A 15,359-nucleotide genomic window follows, 5' to 3' on the forward strand; every position below is an offset into this window, starting at 1 on the left:
GATTTTCAAGGGTGAACAGAATATAGCCCATGCCTTCACCAAGCTCAGAGTCTAATGGGGAAGACCAACACCAGAGACAGTTTTGCAGGTAATTGCAGCAATGTGTGATGAGTGACCAGGTAAATTGGGGGTGCTTCAAAAAATATATCAGCAGTACATATTATAGTTTAGAGGGTCAGAGAGGGCTTTCAGAAAGAAGTTACATTTGGGCAGATGCAAGATGTGTGGAAAAATTTCAGGTGAACGTTGGGAGGAGGTAGGAAGCAGTGATTTGAAGCAGGAAAGCAGAAGGGGAAAACAGAACTGGAAAGCTGTTCCACTGGTGGACAGCTCAGCTGATGGAACATTTTCCTTATAACCAGCAGAAATCTCGTTGGCTACAACTCCTACCTATCAATACCAGCTTTACCTTTTGTACTAGAACAAATGCTATTTTTCTGTTTTTGCAAATGTTTGAAGACAGTTACCGCCCGATTCCCAAATCTCTTCAGTATAGAACTCTTCAGCATAATAAGTGATGTAGAGTACGCGTTAGATAAATAATTCTTGAAGGAATGAGTAAAAGTCTGGCAGGAACTATAAAGTATGATACAGATGTAATATGTTATTTTTATATCTATTGTTTTTCATTTCCTTTTGCATTTTTTTCTTCCTAATAGGATGTTGTTCAAACCAATTTATCAATGACTGGAGGGTGTGTGTTGGGGGAACAGACTTGGGAAATTAGAGAAGTATATATAGTTCCAACACCTCCCTCAGGGTATGACTCATTCTGAGTCCTAATAGAGAGTTGACTGCTTTTCATTTTCTCTTTAATTTATATGTTTCTTTAATAAACATATATTAAGTGCCAAATCCATTCAAAGCACTAGTGTGTCAGGCACTGGGGATACAAAAATGAATAAAAATCTATTTCTTGCTCACTGTCTAATGGGAGAGCAGACATACACAGATAATTCAAATATGTCCAAAACTTAGAAAATAGGCTAACCTTATATTTCCAGGGAAAACTCACCTTTAATAATAGGTTAGTATTACTAAAAGTGTGTCTCGTAAAACGTCAGGTGAAAAAATGCAGGGTTCTGTTTGTACCGAAGTATTTAAATCTGATCAATTAATCCAGCTGAGCAGTGCTGGCTTCCATCAAGTTTTCTTTCAATTATTCATACTCTTCCACCTCAGACATCGTGAGTGTCTTAGTTACGTATTAGCTAAATGGCAAAAATAGGTCATATCATCCTTGAGCACGGAGAGCCCATCAGACTGCCTTTGAACCCCCTGTAGTTCTCAGCACAGTTACACTAGGAGCAGACACAACACGGAGGGGGGTGTTACTTGGAAATTAATCTGACGCAGAGGGGTCAGCATACGGAAGGCCAGAGAGGGGCACATGCTGCATGTTCAAGGAACTTCAGAACACGAGGATGGCCAGAGGACAGAAATTAAAGGGGAGATTGGAGAGCTGGGAATGCCAGGTCCCACTGAACCTTGTAACCATGTCTGGGATCCTGGTCTTCATGCTAAGCCCAATAAGAAGTGAGTTTAAGCATGTATGTGACTTGATTAGGTTTGCTTTTGGAAGAGATTACTGGCTCCAAGCCTGATGGAGTGTGTCAGGGTCATATCAGCATTCCCAACCTCAGGTAGGAACTCATCCTAACTCATAGTAGGAACCCAGTGCAGGCTCAATGTTTACTGAATCGAGGAAGGAAGGAATCATTACAGTGTAGATTGATAATTGTTTTTCAGAAATTAGGCATTTACTTGGAAAGAGTAAATGCTGCCAGGTTATCTAACAGATGAGAATGTGTCAGGTTAATTTCCAAGTAACGCTTCCTTCCATGTTGCCTCTGGGCTTAGTGTAATTGTGCTGGGAACCCCAGGGGTGGGTACAAAGACGGTATGGTGGGCTCTCCGTGCTCAACTTTTGCCTTTTAGCTAATACATAGCTAGTAAGATACTCATGGTGCCTGAGGTTGGGAACTGTGAATAACTGACAGGAAATGATGCAAGCCCGTGTTACATAGCAGAATCAGTTGATTAGATGGGAACAGCTACGGGCTGAGAGTGTTTACGGCACTGTGGCATCAGACAGCATGTTTTCCTCAGTAGGTCGAAGGTGTTGGTGGATCTGGCTGAATCGGGAGTGCCATTCTAGGGGAAGTCAGTTCAGAGAATCTACTATTAGGTCGAAGGTGTTGGTGAATCTGGCTGAATCGGGAGTGCCATTCTAGGGGAAGTCAGTTCAGAGAATCTACTATCATCACTAAGTGAATACCTTTCAGGCACTAAAACCTAGAAGAGACAAAAACACAGATAAGAATACTGTGAAAAATGCCACAGCAGAGGAGTGGCATTGTGTGTTTAGGGGAGGACCAGGTAGGAAGAATCTTGGCTTTGGTGCCAGCTACTGTGGAAAGTAGTAAAGGAGGTCTAAATTTATTCCATTGGTGATGTTGGCCCTGATTTCAAGATAAAATAATTTTCAAAAATCAAAGTTTTTCTTGTTTTAGGGAGACCTTGCCTGCTAATTAGAATGAACGAGATTTTGCTTGAATTTATAAGGTAAACTGAGTATCAAAAGTTATTATTAGCAAATGGAACTGCAACAGAAAATGTTCCCTGTGAACCATCTTGACATATTTTCCAAAAGTGTTCCCACCAGGGTTTTCACAAGCTCCCACTCGTAGGTACGCGGCATGTGTCCCTGAGGGAGACCATGCCCCAATACACACTAGATTAAAAGAGGTAACATGAGCCATTCCCAAACTGCTTTTTTGTAAAGGTTTCTGCAAGGCAGAGCTTAGGATGTAGAATAAAGGTGCATTCTGAATGTTGTAAGAAAACAAAATAGTGTAAGAATCATTATATAATAAAAAATATTACAAGAAGACAAAAGAGCTTACTTTTGCTTTTAAGATTTGTGCATCCTTTCCTGCCTACAGGAGTAAAAGTGGATGTGAAATGAGACTAGCTATTTTTGTTTTATTTTTGTAAAGAATTTGTATATATATTCTAATTAATTATCATAACATACATTCACATATTTCTCTATTCATGGAGAAAAATATAGTTCTACACGATAAGTTGATAATCCTTCTTTTGGTTGCCTTAAGACTACTTAAAAAAAAAAATCCACAGTGAAGATTGGAGATGGTTCTGCCACTGAATACAATTGTGGAGTTAAAACAGAGAAATGAAAAATGACATTAAATAGATCCAGGATGTTTCAGAAAATGTAATCCCTAACAATGAGGTTTTGAACAAATGGGAAATGATGAGAAAAACCATGGTATGAGCTATGTCCTGCATTTGGAATAATTCTCTTAGGAAAATTAATATTCAAATTCTGAGATTTAGGACCCATTTTGTAAATGTGGTAGATGTTAAGACATTTGTGGTCTTGATTTCTAACTGATCATAAATGTTAGGAATGCGGGAGTGGAAACTGACATTTAAAAATCCCCAGATTTTAGTGTATAATTCTTGTTAATAGGATTTGAGTTCATGCCTAATTGCATTTATGATCCATGTTCAAGTAGAGGTGTTTTTTAATTTAAAAAAAAAACCCTTTATGCCTAATTAAGCTTTATACGGGGGTGGGGGAGTGTGGGGGGAAATACCAGGAATTTAAACTTTTGCTATCATACATTTTTAAGGTAGCTTTTATCTGATGTAATTAAAAATCAAACATGTTACTTTGAAAGCTTAAAGGTAAATGTGCTATTTAATTTATCCTTTTTGTTTCTTTTATGGAAGGTTAAATACAAAGAAAAATTTGATAATGAAATGAAGGGTAAGAAACATCATTACAATCCTCTTGAAAGTGCTTCTTTTAGGCAAAGTCAGCTGGCCACTGCCCTGGCGAGTAATGTAAGTTACTTTCTGCTTCCTGACTCGTAATTCACAGAAGATTATTTTCAGTATATTTTGATTCTTGTTTTGTGGACTTGGCTGTGTGGTACTTGTGACACTTAATCAGGATCAGGTCATTTCCAAATAATTTTAGAAAAAGCTGAAGCATATTTTCTTGAAGCTTTTCTGAGAAAAATTTCATATTGTAATTTACTATTAATGGTTACTGATTACTAATTAATTAATAAGTAGGAACAATATTGCTAATTAAACTATTATAGCCGATCAAGAATAGAAATAGATTATATAGTTTTTCAGAAAAGTAGTGTGTAGTATCATAAATTAGTGATCATGACAATAGTTCACTCATGTAATTATGCATGAAATTGTGTATATTGTAAAGTATACCTGGTGCATAGTAGTTTATCATAAGGCTATTTCCAGAAATTGTACTTGAGATGGCTTACAATATGTTTCTTATCCCTTATGTAAACTCTGTGAAATACCTCTTCGTGAGTTTTGTTTTCATTTCATGTCTTTAAAAATAAAGTTTCAATTTATAAGAAAAGATGTCTTAATTTTTTATGAGAATTAGGAAGGATATAAAAAAAGAAACATGGAAGAAAATCAATTACTTTGCTATAATTGAATGATGTATAGAGTACCTTTTTAAATGTTAAGTTTGACTATTGTTGAACTGTTGCTTTGTTAGAGCATTTAAACCTTTCAACTCCTGTCATATCCTTGGGACTTGGTATATTTTATTTTCATTAATGTTTAGAAGGTATTATAATTTGTGTTCATTACCCAGCTTTTGTTACCAGCAATTGAATTAGGTGTTTCTGTCTTTTAGGACCTTTGGGAATATCATAATGATTTATTTTTCTTATTTGATTATTTTTGTGTGTGTACAAACGTAAAGCAAATAGAGTTGGGATATACTTAAAGGAACCTAGAGCACAGTCCTGAAAGCTCAAGGTTTAGAATCAATTGCCTGGATTTGAATCTTGCTCCACCACTTAATATTATGCTTTCATCTTTGTGCCTCAGTTTCCTCATCTGTAAAATGGGGATATTTAAAGTATTTACCTACTAGGATTGTGGAGATTACTTAATACATATAAAGTGTTTAAACAGAAAAGTTTTTACTTGTTTACTTACTTACACAGTAAGTGCTTGATGTTTTCTATTATTAACATTTTATTATTATTATTACTAATATTACTATGTTTCCAAAGCAACTGATTAAAGAGAAAAGAAACATTCTATATAGTAATAGGATGAAAACCACCAGAAGCTCTAAAATAGACACAAAATATAATAGAAAGATGGTGGTAATTTCTAAAGAGTAAAGTTTCTATTTTCTTCATTTTTTGCAAGCAGAATTTCTGTTAAAGTTACTTGATTCTGTTAACATCACCCTTTCTGACCAAGTAAACAAAAGGAGTTACCAAAATATTTTCAAGTCCCTGTAGTTTTCTTTTATTCATTCCGTAGTAAATGAGCACCATCTAGTGGCTTCTTGTAAATTCATTTGTCAATTTCCCATTAAATAATACTTTGTTGTGTTTAAAATAATAATGGCCATAATGCAAAAGCGTAATATTTTCTTCTCCTAGATGGTATTTTGTTCCATGTTATTTTCATAGGTGAAGTACAAGAAAGACATTCAAAATATGCATGATCCAGTTTCAGATCTCCCAAACTTGTTTTTAAACCACGCTTTGAAAACCAGCAAAATGCTCAGCGGAGTAAGTGGTCGTTTGTTGACAACTGTAGGTGTGTGTCTCTGGAGCCGATGTGTCTGCAGTGCTCATGAGCACACCTGCTTCCTTAGGCGAGCCCGGCCTTCACTCCTCCCTCAGTAACTCACTTAATGAAAAGTAGCGTCTTGCTTAAATTCCCACCCAGGCTGTCGCTTTACAAAGCTAGCTCTTTAATATCTCTTGAATACAAACTTTCTTGTTGAACAGCTACCCTTCCAAGTGTTTGTATGAGCGTCCTTTCTGTCTTTCTCCTTCCCCTTTCTTTCTCTGTAGTAGATTGAAGCCACTTGGAAGTCAGGGATCTTTTATTTTGTACAGGCCAGAGCAGAGTGTCTGGTATTCAGTAGGTAGCATAAAAGTTATCTTAGTCTAAATTATATCTTCTCTAAAAATAAATTTCAAGGGTGTTTGTGTTGATGCTATACTTTTACTCTTATGAAGGTTTCGATGTTTTCTTCAGCGCAACTAGGAGGAGAGGGTGATTTCCTCATGTCCTGATGAAAATATCTGTGTCCACTGCCAAGTGGTCCATTCCCTCAGAGCTCAGCTCTTACATGCTGTTTCCAGCACGCAGTGCGTCTGAACCCTGACTTCACTGGCTCTCATTCCTGATGACCCTGGCTCACCTGTGCCTGTATTTCCTACATCTCAGAATGGCCCACGGTGATGATGAACTCTAATTTGACCTCAAGTTATTTCTATGCCTATTTTAATAATTACTCAAAAGTTATCCAAATTTATCATATATCTGCTTTGGGTCAGGCACAGATTTGATGGCAAAGTATTGATATGTTGGCAAAGAATGTGAAAAAGCGAAAACAGTCATCTTCAAGAGATGTACCCACGGTCATGCATGAGAAAAATCTGTAGTCAAAACCTGGTTCCCAAACCATTAAATAATGAGAGAACAGCTTCAGTTCAGGTTAAAAATGTCTACACTTGGCTTTGATATATTGAAACCTCTGTTCATTACTTTGTAATCCTCTTTTCTGCTTGAAATGTAATCTGCGTGTAAATAATTTGTATTCACGGAGATTAATTAATTAATTAATTATCACTGGTCTCTGGAGGAAAAGCAGTCCATTATTCTTTCCTGTCTGTTGAGCAGGGATGAAGGTTGGGAGACTGTCAGGCACAGAATTAGACTCAGTCCCTGGATGCTTAATTCATGCTGTCCTGCCATTTCAATGCTTATCCCTTGCTCCTCTGCACACATGCCTCTGTTCCTTGAGTGGCTCTGTTTCAGTTATACATTTTCTGCCGCGACTCATAGGTATGCTTCTAAAAATCAATATGTTTTTGTGCTCTGAGCCTCTGCTTTCGTCATGTTTAGTCTTTGCTCATCCAGTTTGATCATTGCGGTAGCATTTGACCTGGGACCCTTTCTCATCCCTATTTGGGTTAAATTTCCTTAGGACACAAGGTTTCATGTGTAAATAAGCCAACAAAAATATCATGGTGGTAATTCAAAAATTTGGTAGCTAGAAAAAAGGCATGCCACTCATAGGCAATATTTCTTTTTAAAAATATTGACCTTGGGCTTCCATGGTGGCGCAGTGGTTGAGAGTCCACCTGCCGATGCAGGGGGCACGGGTTCGTGCCCCAGTCCGGGAAGATCCCACATGCCGCGGAGCAGCTGGGCCTGTGAGCCATGGCCGCTGAGCCTGCGCATCCGGAGCCTGTGCTCCGCAACGGGAGAGGCCACAACAGTGAGAGGCCCGTGTACTGCAAAAAAAAAAAAAAAATTGACCTTTATTTTATAATAGTGGTGAAAAGCAGTAATAGTAATTGTCTCTATTTTCTCTTCAACAGAGAAAACCCACCAAATTTGTATATTCCACTTGTTTTATATACCACTTATAAAGTTTAAACCTTCATTCAGGTCGTTTTTGCCTGGATTATAGATTTTTTTCCCGTTCAGTCATAGAATTGTGACTGAACAGTTACTTCATGGAAGAGAAAGTTTGAGCCAAAAAAGGTGTTACTCTGAAGTTTCTACTTATTAAAGTTGCACGATGTTACACTGGCTCGAATTTATTGTACGTCAGAATTGCCTTCTTTTAAATTTTAATGTAAAGAGAATTGGGATTTTGTTGATTTATAAAGGCAACTTAATTTTAATAAAAGATTGAGTAAGGGAATGCTTAAACAGACATTCTGCCAGAATTAGTTGTCAGTTTGTTATAAATGGCTGTTTTTTAAAAGACCTCTGAATGTCTGATATAAATCATAATTTTAAAAATTGTAGTGTGTAGAGTAAAATTAGTGCCTTATGAGTTTTTACATCCATACTGATTAAATTTTTGAGAGAACATTTTCCTTTGGAAAATAGAGCTCTATTAGCTTTCAGTTTCTTTTATAACTGCATAAATTAAAAAAATATATATTGTGTTACTCTGTATAATTCCCACTAGGAGGCAACAGAGACTATTATATAAGAAAAAGCAAGTATTGGTAATCTTTTACAGATCTTAGTTCAAATAGGGTGGTTTTGTTTTGGTTTTAAAATAGGAGTTTCTGAAATTCTCTGTAACTACAATAGATCGTTGAGTTAGGGACAGTAGTTTTTGACCTTTTCTCAGTATATACCCGTTATCTCAGACTTTATTAGTTCTGGATTTTAACTTAGTAATGGAATGTATCCTAGCTTGTTACATTCAGTTCATAACTATTTTATTAATATATATTATAAAATAACTTGTAATCAAATTATAGCATCTCTAAGTATACTGTTATTCTTTGAAATTATCTTTTTTTAAAAAATTAGTAGAGAAGCCAAAATTTATTTAGAGATTGTTCTCTTGTGTCAAGATGTACTGTGTGAACATTTTCATGAGCTTGCTGGGGGTGCTATCCTCCCTAATGTATTCTGGTTAGAGTTTTGGGAGACACATGTCTTAGTTCCCTAATTGGCTGAAAATGCCTCTGGGGACCATTGCTGCGTCCCCAGGGAAAGCAGTTTTCATGTGTAGGCCACTTGGACCTTCCATCCTTCCCATCCCTGGCACTGGGCCTTCTTCCTGCTTCACTCTCAGATCACGGAGCATCTCCTAAGACCCAAATGTCCTAGCTCTTTCCTGCTCCCTTTCAAATGCTGCTTACCTCGCCCTCCACTCTGCCACTTTTACTGAAATCCTCATTGTCTTAGGAGCAACAAACTTTAGCTTAAGTCTCTGTAGATGTGAGTCTTTGAGGGTTGCCATTTACCTCTAAAAGTCTTTGAGAGTTACTATTTACCTCTAAAAGTCTCTTCCAAATAGGCAAAATAACTAAGTGTCCAATCTCCAATGATAAAAATCAGGAAGCAATTTTTGTCTTATTGCTGCCTGTTGTATTTAGAGTCCTACACTTGACAAATGTGGCATCCTTATCCATTCTGGTCTCTTCCAAATTCACCTTTTTTTAAAAAATAAATATATTTATTTATTTTTGGCTGCGTTGGGTCTTCGTTGTTGTGCACAGGCTTTCTCTAGTTGCGGCGAGCGGGGGTCACTCTTCACTGCGATGCGCAGGCTTCTCATTGAGGTGGCTTCTCCCGTTGCGGAGCACGGGCTCTAGGTGCGCCGGTTTCGGTAGTTGTGGCTCATGGGCTCCAGAGTGCAGGCTCAGTAGTTGTGGTGCATGGGCTTAGTTGCTCCGCCGCATGTGGGATCTTCCCAGACCAGGGCTCAAACCCGTGTTCCCTGCATTGGCAGGCGGATTCTTAACCACTGCGCCACCAGGGAAGCCCCAAATTTACCTTTTTGTCTGTATGTCTAAATAATGTCTTAATCCAGTTTCTTCACCTTAAAAATGCAACCAACCATACCCAGATTCCTCAGTTTCTCTTCCAGGCACTTCCTACCCTCTCCTTTTAGGAAAATTGGTTGAATTATTTCTCACCCTCTAATTTTCCTTATGAACCCCAATCGTCCTCAGGGCTGAACCGTTGTATACAACTTATTTTTCTTTCCTGACTCCAGCTTTCCGTTCCTATGTTCTTTCTTCTTTTCTTTCCTTCTCTTCTTGTAGATGAAATTAAATACATTTCTGTTCTAGAATAAGGGCAGGACAGGTTGCCTTTATTTTGCCCACTTTGCCTGTTCACACATGTCACGGGTTTTCTGTTGTCACTCCTCAGTGTCGCAAATCTCTTTTACATTGTGTTTACAGCCAGTTGTCCTCTACTTCTCTTCAGTGTTTTAGATGCTGTTCACATTGACCACCTAGAGCTGGTCTATCTTGTGTTGTCAGTTTAGCGCAGGGTCAGAAATCTGTACAACCAGCCATGGGAGCCCGGTGGTAGCTTTGCAGTTCTTGTTGGCTTGCGTTTTTCAGTTTGCATTCCTAAGTATTAGTTGCTCTCATCAGCCTCTTTTATTCTGACTTTATTTTCGTGTTCTCTATTTTAGCGAGAGTATAGAAAGCTTTTTGAGGAAAACAAAGGCATGTATCATTTTGACACGGACGCTGTGGAACATCTGCACCATAAAGGCAATGCCATGCTCCAGAGTCAGGTATTAGACCTCCCCAACCCAGACCCTGTAACACTCACTGCCGGGCACCTGGACCGAGAATGTGCAGCTGCTGGAAGGAATGTGCGTCGTGAAAAAAATCTCGAACACTACGCTCTCTATATTTATTGGGCTGGGGAAGCTTGAACCATGTTTCATATGCAGGCATTTCATAATATTATAGTTACTATACACAAGCTAAAACTTACAATTTATGAGTTAATTAATTAAATGATTATATCTCATAGTTTCAATTTTATAGTGTACTGATTTGTCATTTTGAGCTGCAGAAGTAATTTTCTAGGCACAAAGTTCATTATAATTTCTCAGTTCAATTATAAGTGGATTAAAAAGGAAAAACTATCTTACCAGTGTATTCTACATTAATGTTTCTTTCGACTATGAAATTCTATGTACTCTCTGAAAGAAATCTTTAAAAATATCTTTTTTCTTGCACACTTTAAAGTTGATAGCTTTTCTTTGGTTCTGAATTTCAATGGTTGCAAAAGATGTTATTTCCAGCATCTGTTAAGATAAAATTTTACATCACGCTTTTAAATGTATCCCATGGAACATAAATTCCATAATGATGTGATATCCACCTTCATTTATTTAAAAAATATACAAACCAGCTTTCCTTTAAGGTTTGGAAATGTATGTGTTTTTCTCTTGTGTTCTTACTTTTATTTCGTTTTCCCCACAAAATTTTATCCTAACAGAATGTGTTATTATACTTCGCACACTCTCATCGATCATTCTGTTATACTTCTCTAAAACAAAAGTGTTCCTGGGCTTCCCTGGTGGCGCAGTGGTTGAGAGTCCGCCTGCCGATGCAGGGGACACGGGTTCGTGCCCCGGTGTGGGAGGATCCCACGTGCCGCGGAGCGGCTGGGCCCGTGAGCCATGGCCGCTGAGCCTGCGCGTCCGGAGCCTGTGCTCCGCAACGGGAGAGGCCACAACAGTGAGAGGCCCGCGTACCGCAAAAAAAAAAAAAACAAAAGTGTTCCTAAAAATAGGAATTTAAAAATTTGTTCTATTTCCTGCCACCACAAAGTTCTACGTTTTGAAAAGGTTCTTTTGGATTTAATTACCATTAAAATTATTATTATAATACAACTTAAGAACTAATTTCATAAGTAATTATTATACCTAAGGATTTTAATGAAAATACATTTCTGAATGAAATGAATCATGATCAAAACTTTTCTGTGAATTTAATTTAAAAAGGTATATTGCTAAAAAAGCCGACTACTCTGACAGCTTACAGAATATAATTCTAGTTTTTGTTTTCAGGAGATAGAAAATATTGATCGTTTTATAAACCGAAATTTATTGGTTTGTAACTGAAATTGGTTGTAACTGAAATAAATAATTCATGTTATGATAGTATTAAATAATGCTTAGTGAAACTGAAAGAAGTCACATAAAAACTCTGTGTCTGTGTTTCACTCAGTGTCTACAGAAAAATTCAACAGTCCCAAAGAACACTGTCTTTCCTTTGTCAGAAAGAGAGAATCACAGCTATGTTTTTCTTCTTGTTCATGATTTACTGCTAGGCATTCAGTTATCACGGGAATCTCTCTCTCTCTCTCTCTCTCTCTCTCTCTCTCTCTTTTCTCTCTCCTTAGTTTTTGTTTTCAGGAGATAGAAAATATTGATCGTTTTATAAACCGAAATTTATTGGTTTGTAACTGAAATTGGTTGTAACTGAAATAAATAATTCATGTTATGATAGTATTAAATAATGCTTAGTGAAACTGAAAGAAGTCACATAAAAACTCTGTGTCTGTGTTTCACTCAGCGTCTACAGAAAAATTCAACAGTCCCAAAGAACACTGTCTTTCCTTTGTCAGAAAGAGAGAATCACAGCTATGTTTTTCTTCTTGTTCATGATTTACTGCTAGGCATTCAAAGTTATCACGGGAATCTCTCTCTCTCTCTCTCTTTTTTCTCTCTTCTTTTTTCTCTGTCTCAGCCTCTCTGTCTCTTTGTCTTTCTCTCTATATATGTACCTATACCTGTGTGTATAACATGTGTGTATACATATGTAACCCCACGTAGATGATACATACCTATATATCCCAGCTGTCTAAATACTCATACAAGTCCTAGAACTACATTATTTAGTTCTAAATCATTTTTACCCCTTAAGGTTTTTCATATATTTCCTGTTTACTTTCATTGTATATGATTAACCACAGAGAACCCAGTCATCAACCTAAGTGGCCAGAAGAGTGTGACTTTAGAAGATAGGGTGATTGGTTTTGCACATATATTTATTTGACTTTGCTCTATTTGTGTGAGCTTTATGTGCCTTTTGTACTGTTTTTCAATGAAGGTTAAGTACAAAGAAGAGTATGAGAAAAATAAGGGGAAATCGATGCTTGAATTTGTTGAGACACCATCATATCAAGCTTCAAAGGAGGCTCAGAAGATGCAGAGTGAGGTGGGTCCCTTTGTTTTGTCATCAACTGTTTAATGCAAATTTGATGTTTTATCATTGAAAGGAACCAGTAGAGTGGTTCAGAATGTTTAGTGGGTCCAGAAGAAAGTACACTGCAGTGGTTGGCTGTTTCTGACATTAGGTGTAAATCAGCTTTAATGTTTAACTGTAGTTATACATTTATTATATGCTGTGGAATTAACTTACGTTGTGGACTGTGTGGGTCTTTCATTAATATTGGCTTTCAATTTTTGCTATTCTGATTTCTGGTATTGTCACTCGGGGAGAATTATCCTTTGCAGAGGCTGAGACATGTTTTCCCTTAAATTATAGCCATTGGCTATTAGAATTTTAGGCTCAGCAATTATGTTTCTGCTCATCAGGGCTTGAGGAGAAAGAAATCTTCCAATGGAAAATATCTTTGAACCACATTTATACTATAAAGATTTATACTCTATAATTTATTCTGTATAAATTGGCAGATACATTTTATACTAGAAAAATAATATATCTAAAAATCTTAGACAAAGTTTGATGTGAAAGATGTCTTTAAATGCAGGACCAGTGAAGTAGATACAAGAGACGGTTCTTATTCCTAAGGGATAAGCTTGACCATGTGCTTCTTTAAGAGCCTCCCACAGGTAAAGCTAAGTATGAACTCAGGAAAAGCCACTAATGTTTTTGTTATAGCCTATAACTAAGCTTCTCTCACTTTCTTCTAATGCCAGATGTACATTTAGCCAGTGTGTTTTCTAGAAGAAATCTCTAAATCTGGCTTTGAAAAGTTCTTTGTCTTCTGTTCCACAAATAGAGCTCTCCTACAAAAAGCATACTTCAGTGTTTTTTTCTATTTTCTAGTCATATACTGGCGAGTTCAAGTCATCGTCAATCTTCCTTAGTGAGTTACTTCTGTCAAATAATTTTTTTTTGAGAGAAGGGCCTTTTGAAGTGAAAAATAAGAAATAGATAAATGTACATATATTTGTATTTCATTTTTTAGAGTCATTTTTGGCCTCAAAATGCCCTAGATTCAGCTTTATAATTATGATCTCAGTTAGTTCCACATAAAGAGGACCACTTCTCATCATTGTTCTTTGGTGTGTCTGTAGTTCCTTTAATTCAGTGTGTTTTCTTCTTAATTAGCTCTGTTAGTTTTTATAGAACATCTATTTCTCATGGCTATTCCTGAATTGTTTGTTAAATGGTAAATGGCCATGTGTAACTCAAATGTAGGGGAGGGGACAGTGTATTCTCTTATTCTCCCTCACAGTTTGGAGAATTTCCGTGCACAGTTACCTATCCCTGTAATAAGTACATAATGATCCTGGAAATAGCTTTTCATTTTGTATCAATAGGAATAAATTCATGCAGAATTTATTTATTTGTATGATCTTTGTGTTGCAATTTGAATAAAATATTGAGCTGGTAAAATCTGGACCCTTGTTTGTCTGATAAATATTTCACATGGATGGATATTTTTGTTATTTAGGGAGACTGTTTTTATAGTCATGAATCCTGGGTTTCCATTGATTTTCAAACGCCTAGCTCAAATGTAGAATTTAGAGCCTAATAACCAAAGGGTGGCAATGTCAAAAAGGCAGATGGGGATATGGATTTAGGCCCTCTGCAATCTCCTTTCATTTCTTGTCGTGAACTGTTACCCAAAGAACAGTTTATCAGGTTCCAGATAAGATTCTCCTCACAGTGTAACTTGATTCATATCAACTCCATAGATGGTAGAGAAATATTCTCAATGCCAAAATTATTAAAGGAAAATCTCCAGCCTCCATTACATTTTAGAAATGGTTTTTTTTTTTTTCCTTGGCTGCGCCACGTGGCTTGCTTTAGCAATGAAAGTGCCAAGTGTTAACCATTGAACCGCCAGGGAATTTCCAGAAATGGTCTTCCTTGAATTCACATAAGACTAACATTTAAGAGGGACGATGAGGACATAAACGTTCATTCTCCCTTGTTTGAGTGGATTTCCATGCCTCTAGATTTTCTTCCAGTGGGTGGATCCACTGTCTTTTGGGTGAACCAATCAGGTGATCCAGTCAAATAGCCAGTGGTATTGGTTCTCCTTCTGAAACAGGCTGATGTCAAACAGTAACAGAGTCTGAGATGTTAAGTAGCCCCTCTCAGAATGCTTTCCTAGAGGGAGCCAGTGTACTTGAAGAGCCTGCTTTTGTTTGGTAGAATTCTAAAATTTATGATAAAGTTGGAGTTATTTTCCTGTAAATAAAATACTCAGAAGTGGTAGAATTATATATGAAAAACATAAATTTTGTTCCGGGAACCCTTGTTCTATTATCTTTTCAACAGTCACTAATATTTTCTAAATCTAAAATTGTATGGTCTTATCTAACAGAAAGTTTACAGAGAGGATTTTGAGAAGGAGATTAAAGGAAGGTCATCGATGGATTTAGACAAGACTCCAGAGTTTTTACATGTAAAGTACATCACCAGCCTTCTGAAGGAGGTATGATCCTACTATTGCTATACGATTCTACAAAAGACATTTAAAGAAATAACCCAGGAAATAGGTACTAAACAATTCTCTACTAATTCTCTAATTCAGTGTTTGAGTTATTCATCCATTACTCTTTCCCTCACTTTGAGCTTTACTAATAGAGTTTTCCATTTTCATTAAAAACAGGTGTTAACATTTCCATTTAAAGATGAGGGAAGAAATTACCCAGATTTCCTGGAAAAACTTGAAAACTAGTTTGATTTTGTGTTTGGGTTGTAGCTTAGAAGCTCTATAAGTAGTTTCACAGCTTTATAGCAGTTAGTTTTTCAAAA

General features: G+C 36.9%; 1 protein-coding gene across 2 annotated transcripts in view; it reads left to right on the forward strand.

The window, feature by feature from the left end:
* The window catches only part of NEBL (nebulette), a 335,691-nt gene that overhangs the window by 262,132 nt on the left and 58,200 nt on the right, over window positions 1–15,359 (forward strand). Inside the window, exons 8-12 of one of the 2 annotated variants that reach the window (XM_024766137.1) lie at window positions 3,760–3,873; window positions 5,505–5,606; window positions 10,013–10,117; window positions 12,453–12,560; window positions 14,926–15,036. The exons of the other annotated variant lie outside the window; for it this stretch is intronic. Coding sequence (XP_024621905.1) covers window positions 3,760–3,873; window positions 5,505–5,606; window positions 10,013–10,117; window positions 12,453–12,560; window positions 14,926–15,036 — 540 coding nt within the window. The remainder of the gene's footprint in view (window positions 1–3,759; window positions 3,874–5,504; window positions 5,607–10,012; window positions 10,118–12,452; window positions 12,561–14,925; window positions 15,037–15,359) is intronic. 2 annotated transcript variants of the gene reach the window in all.

The sequence above is a fragment of the Neophocaena asiaeorientalis genome, unplaced genomic scaffold (genome assembly GCF_003031525.2).
Source record: "Neophocaena asiaeorientalis asiaeorientalis breed wild unplaced genomic scaffold, Neophocaena_asiaeorientalis_V1.1 scaffold217, whole genome shotgun sequence".
NCBI classification, from domain to species: domain Eukaryota; kingdom Metazoa; phylum Chordata; class Mammalia; order Artiodactyla; family Phocoenidae; genus Neophocaena; species Neophocaena asiaeorientalis.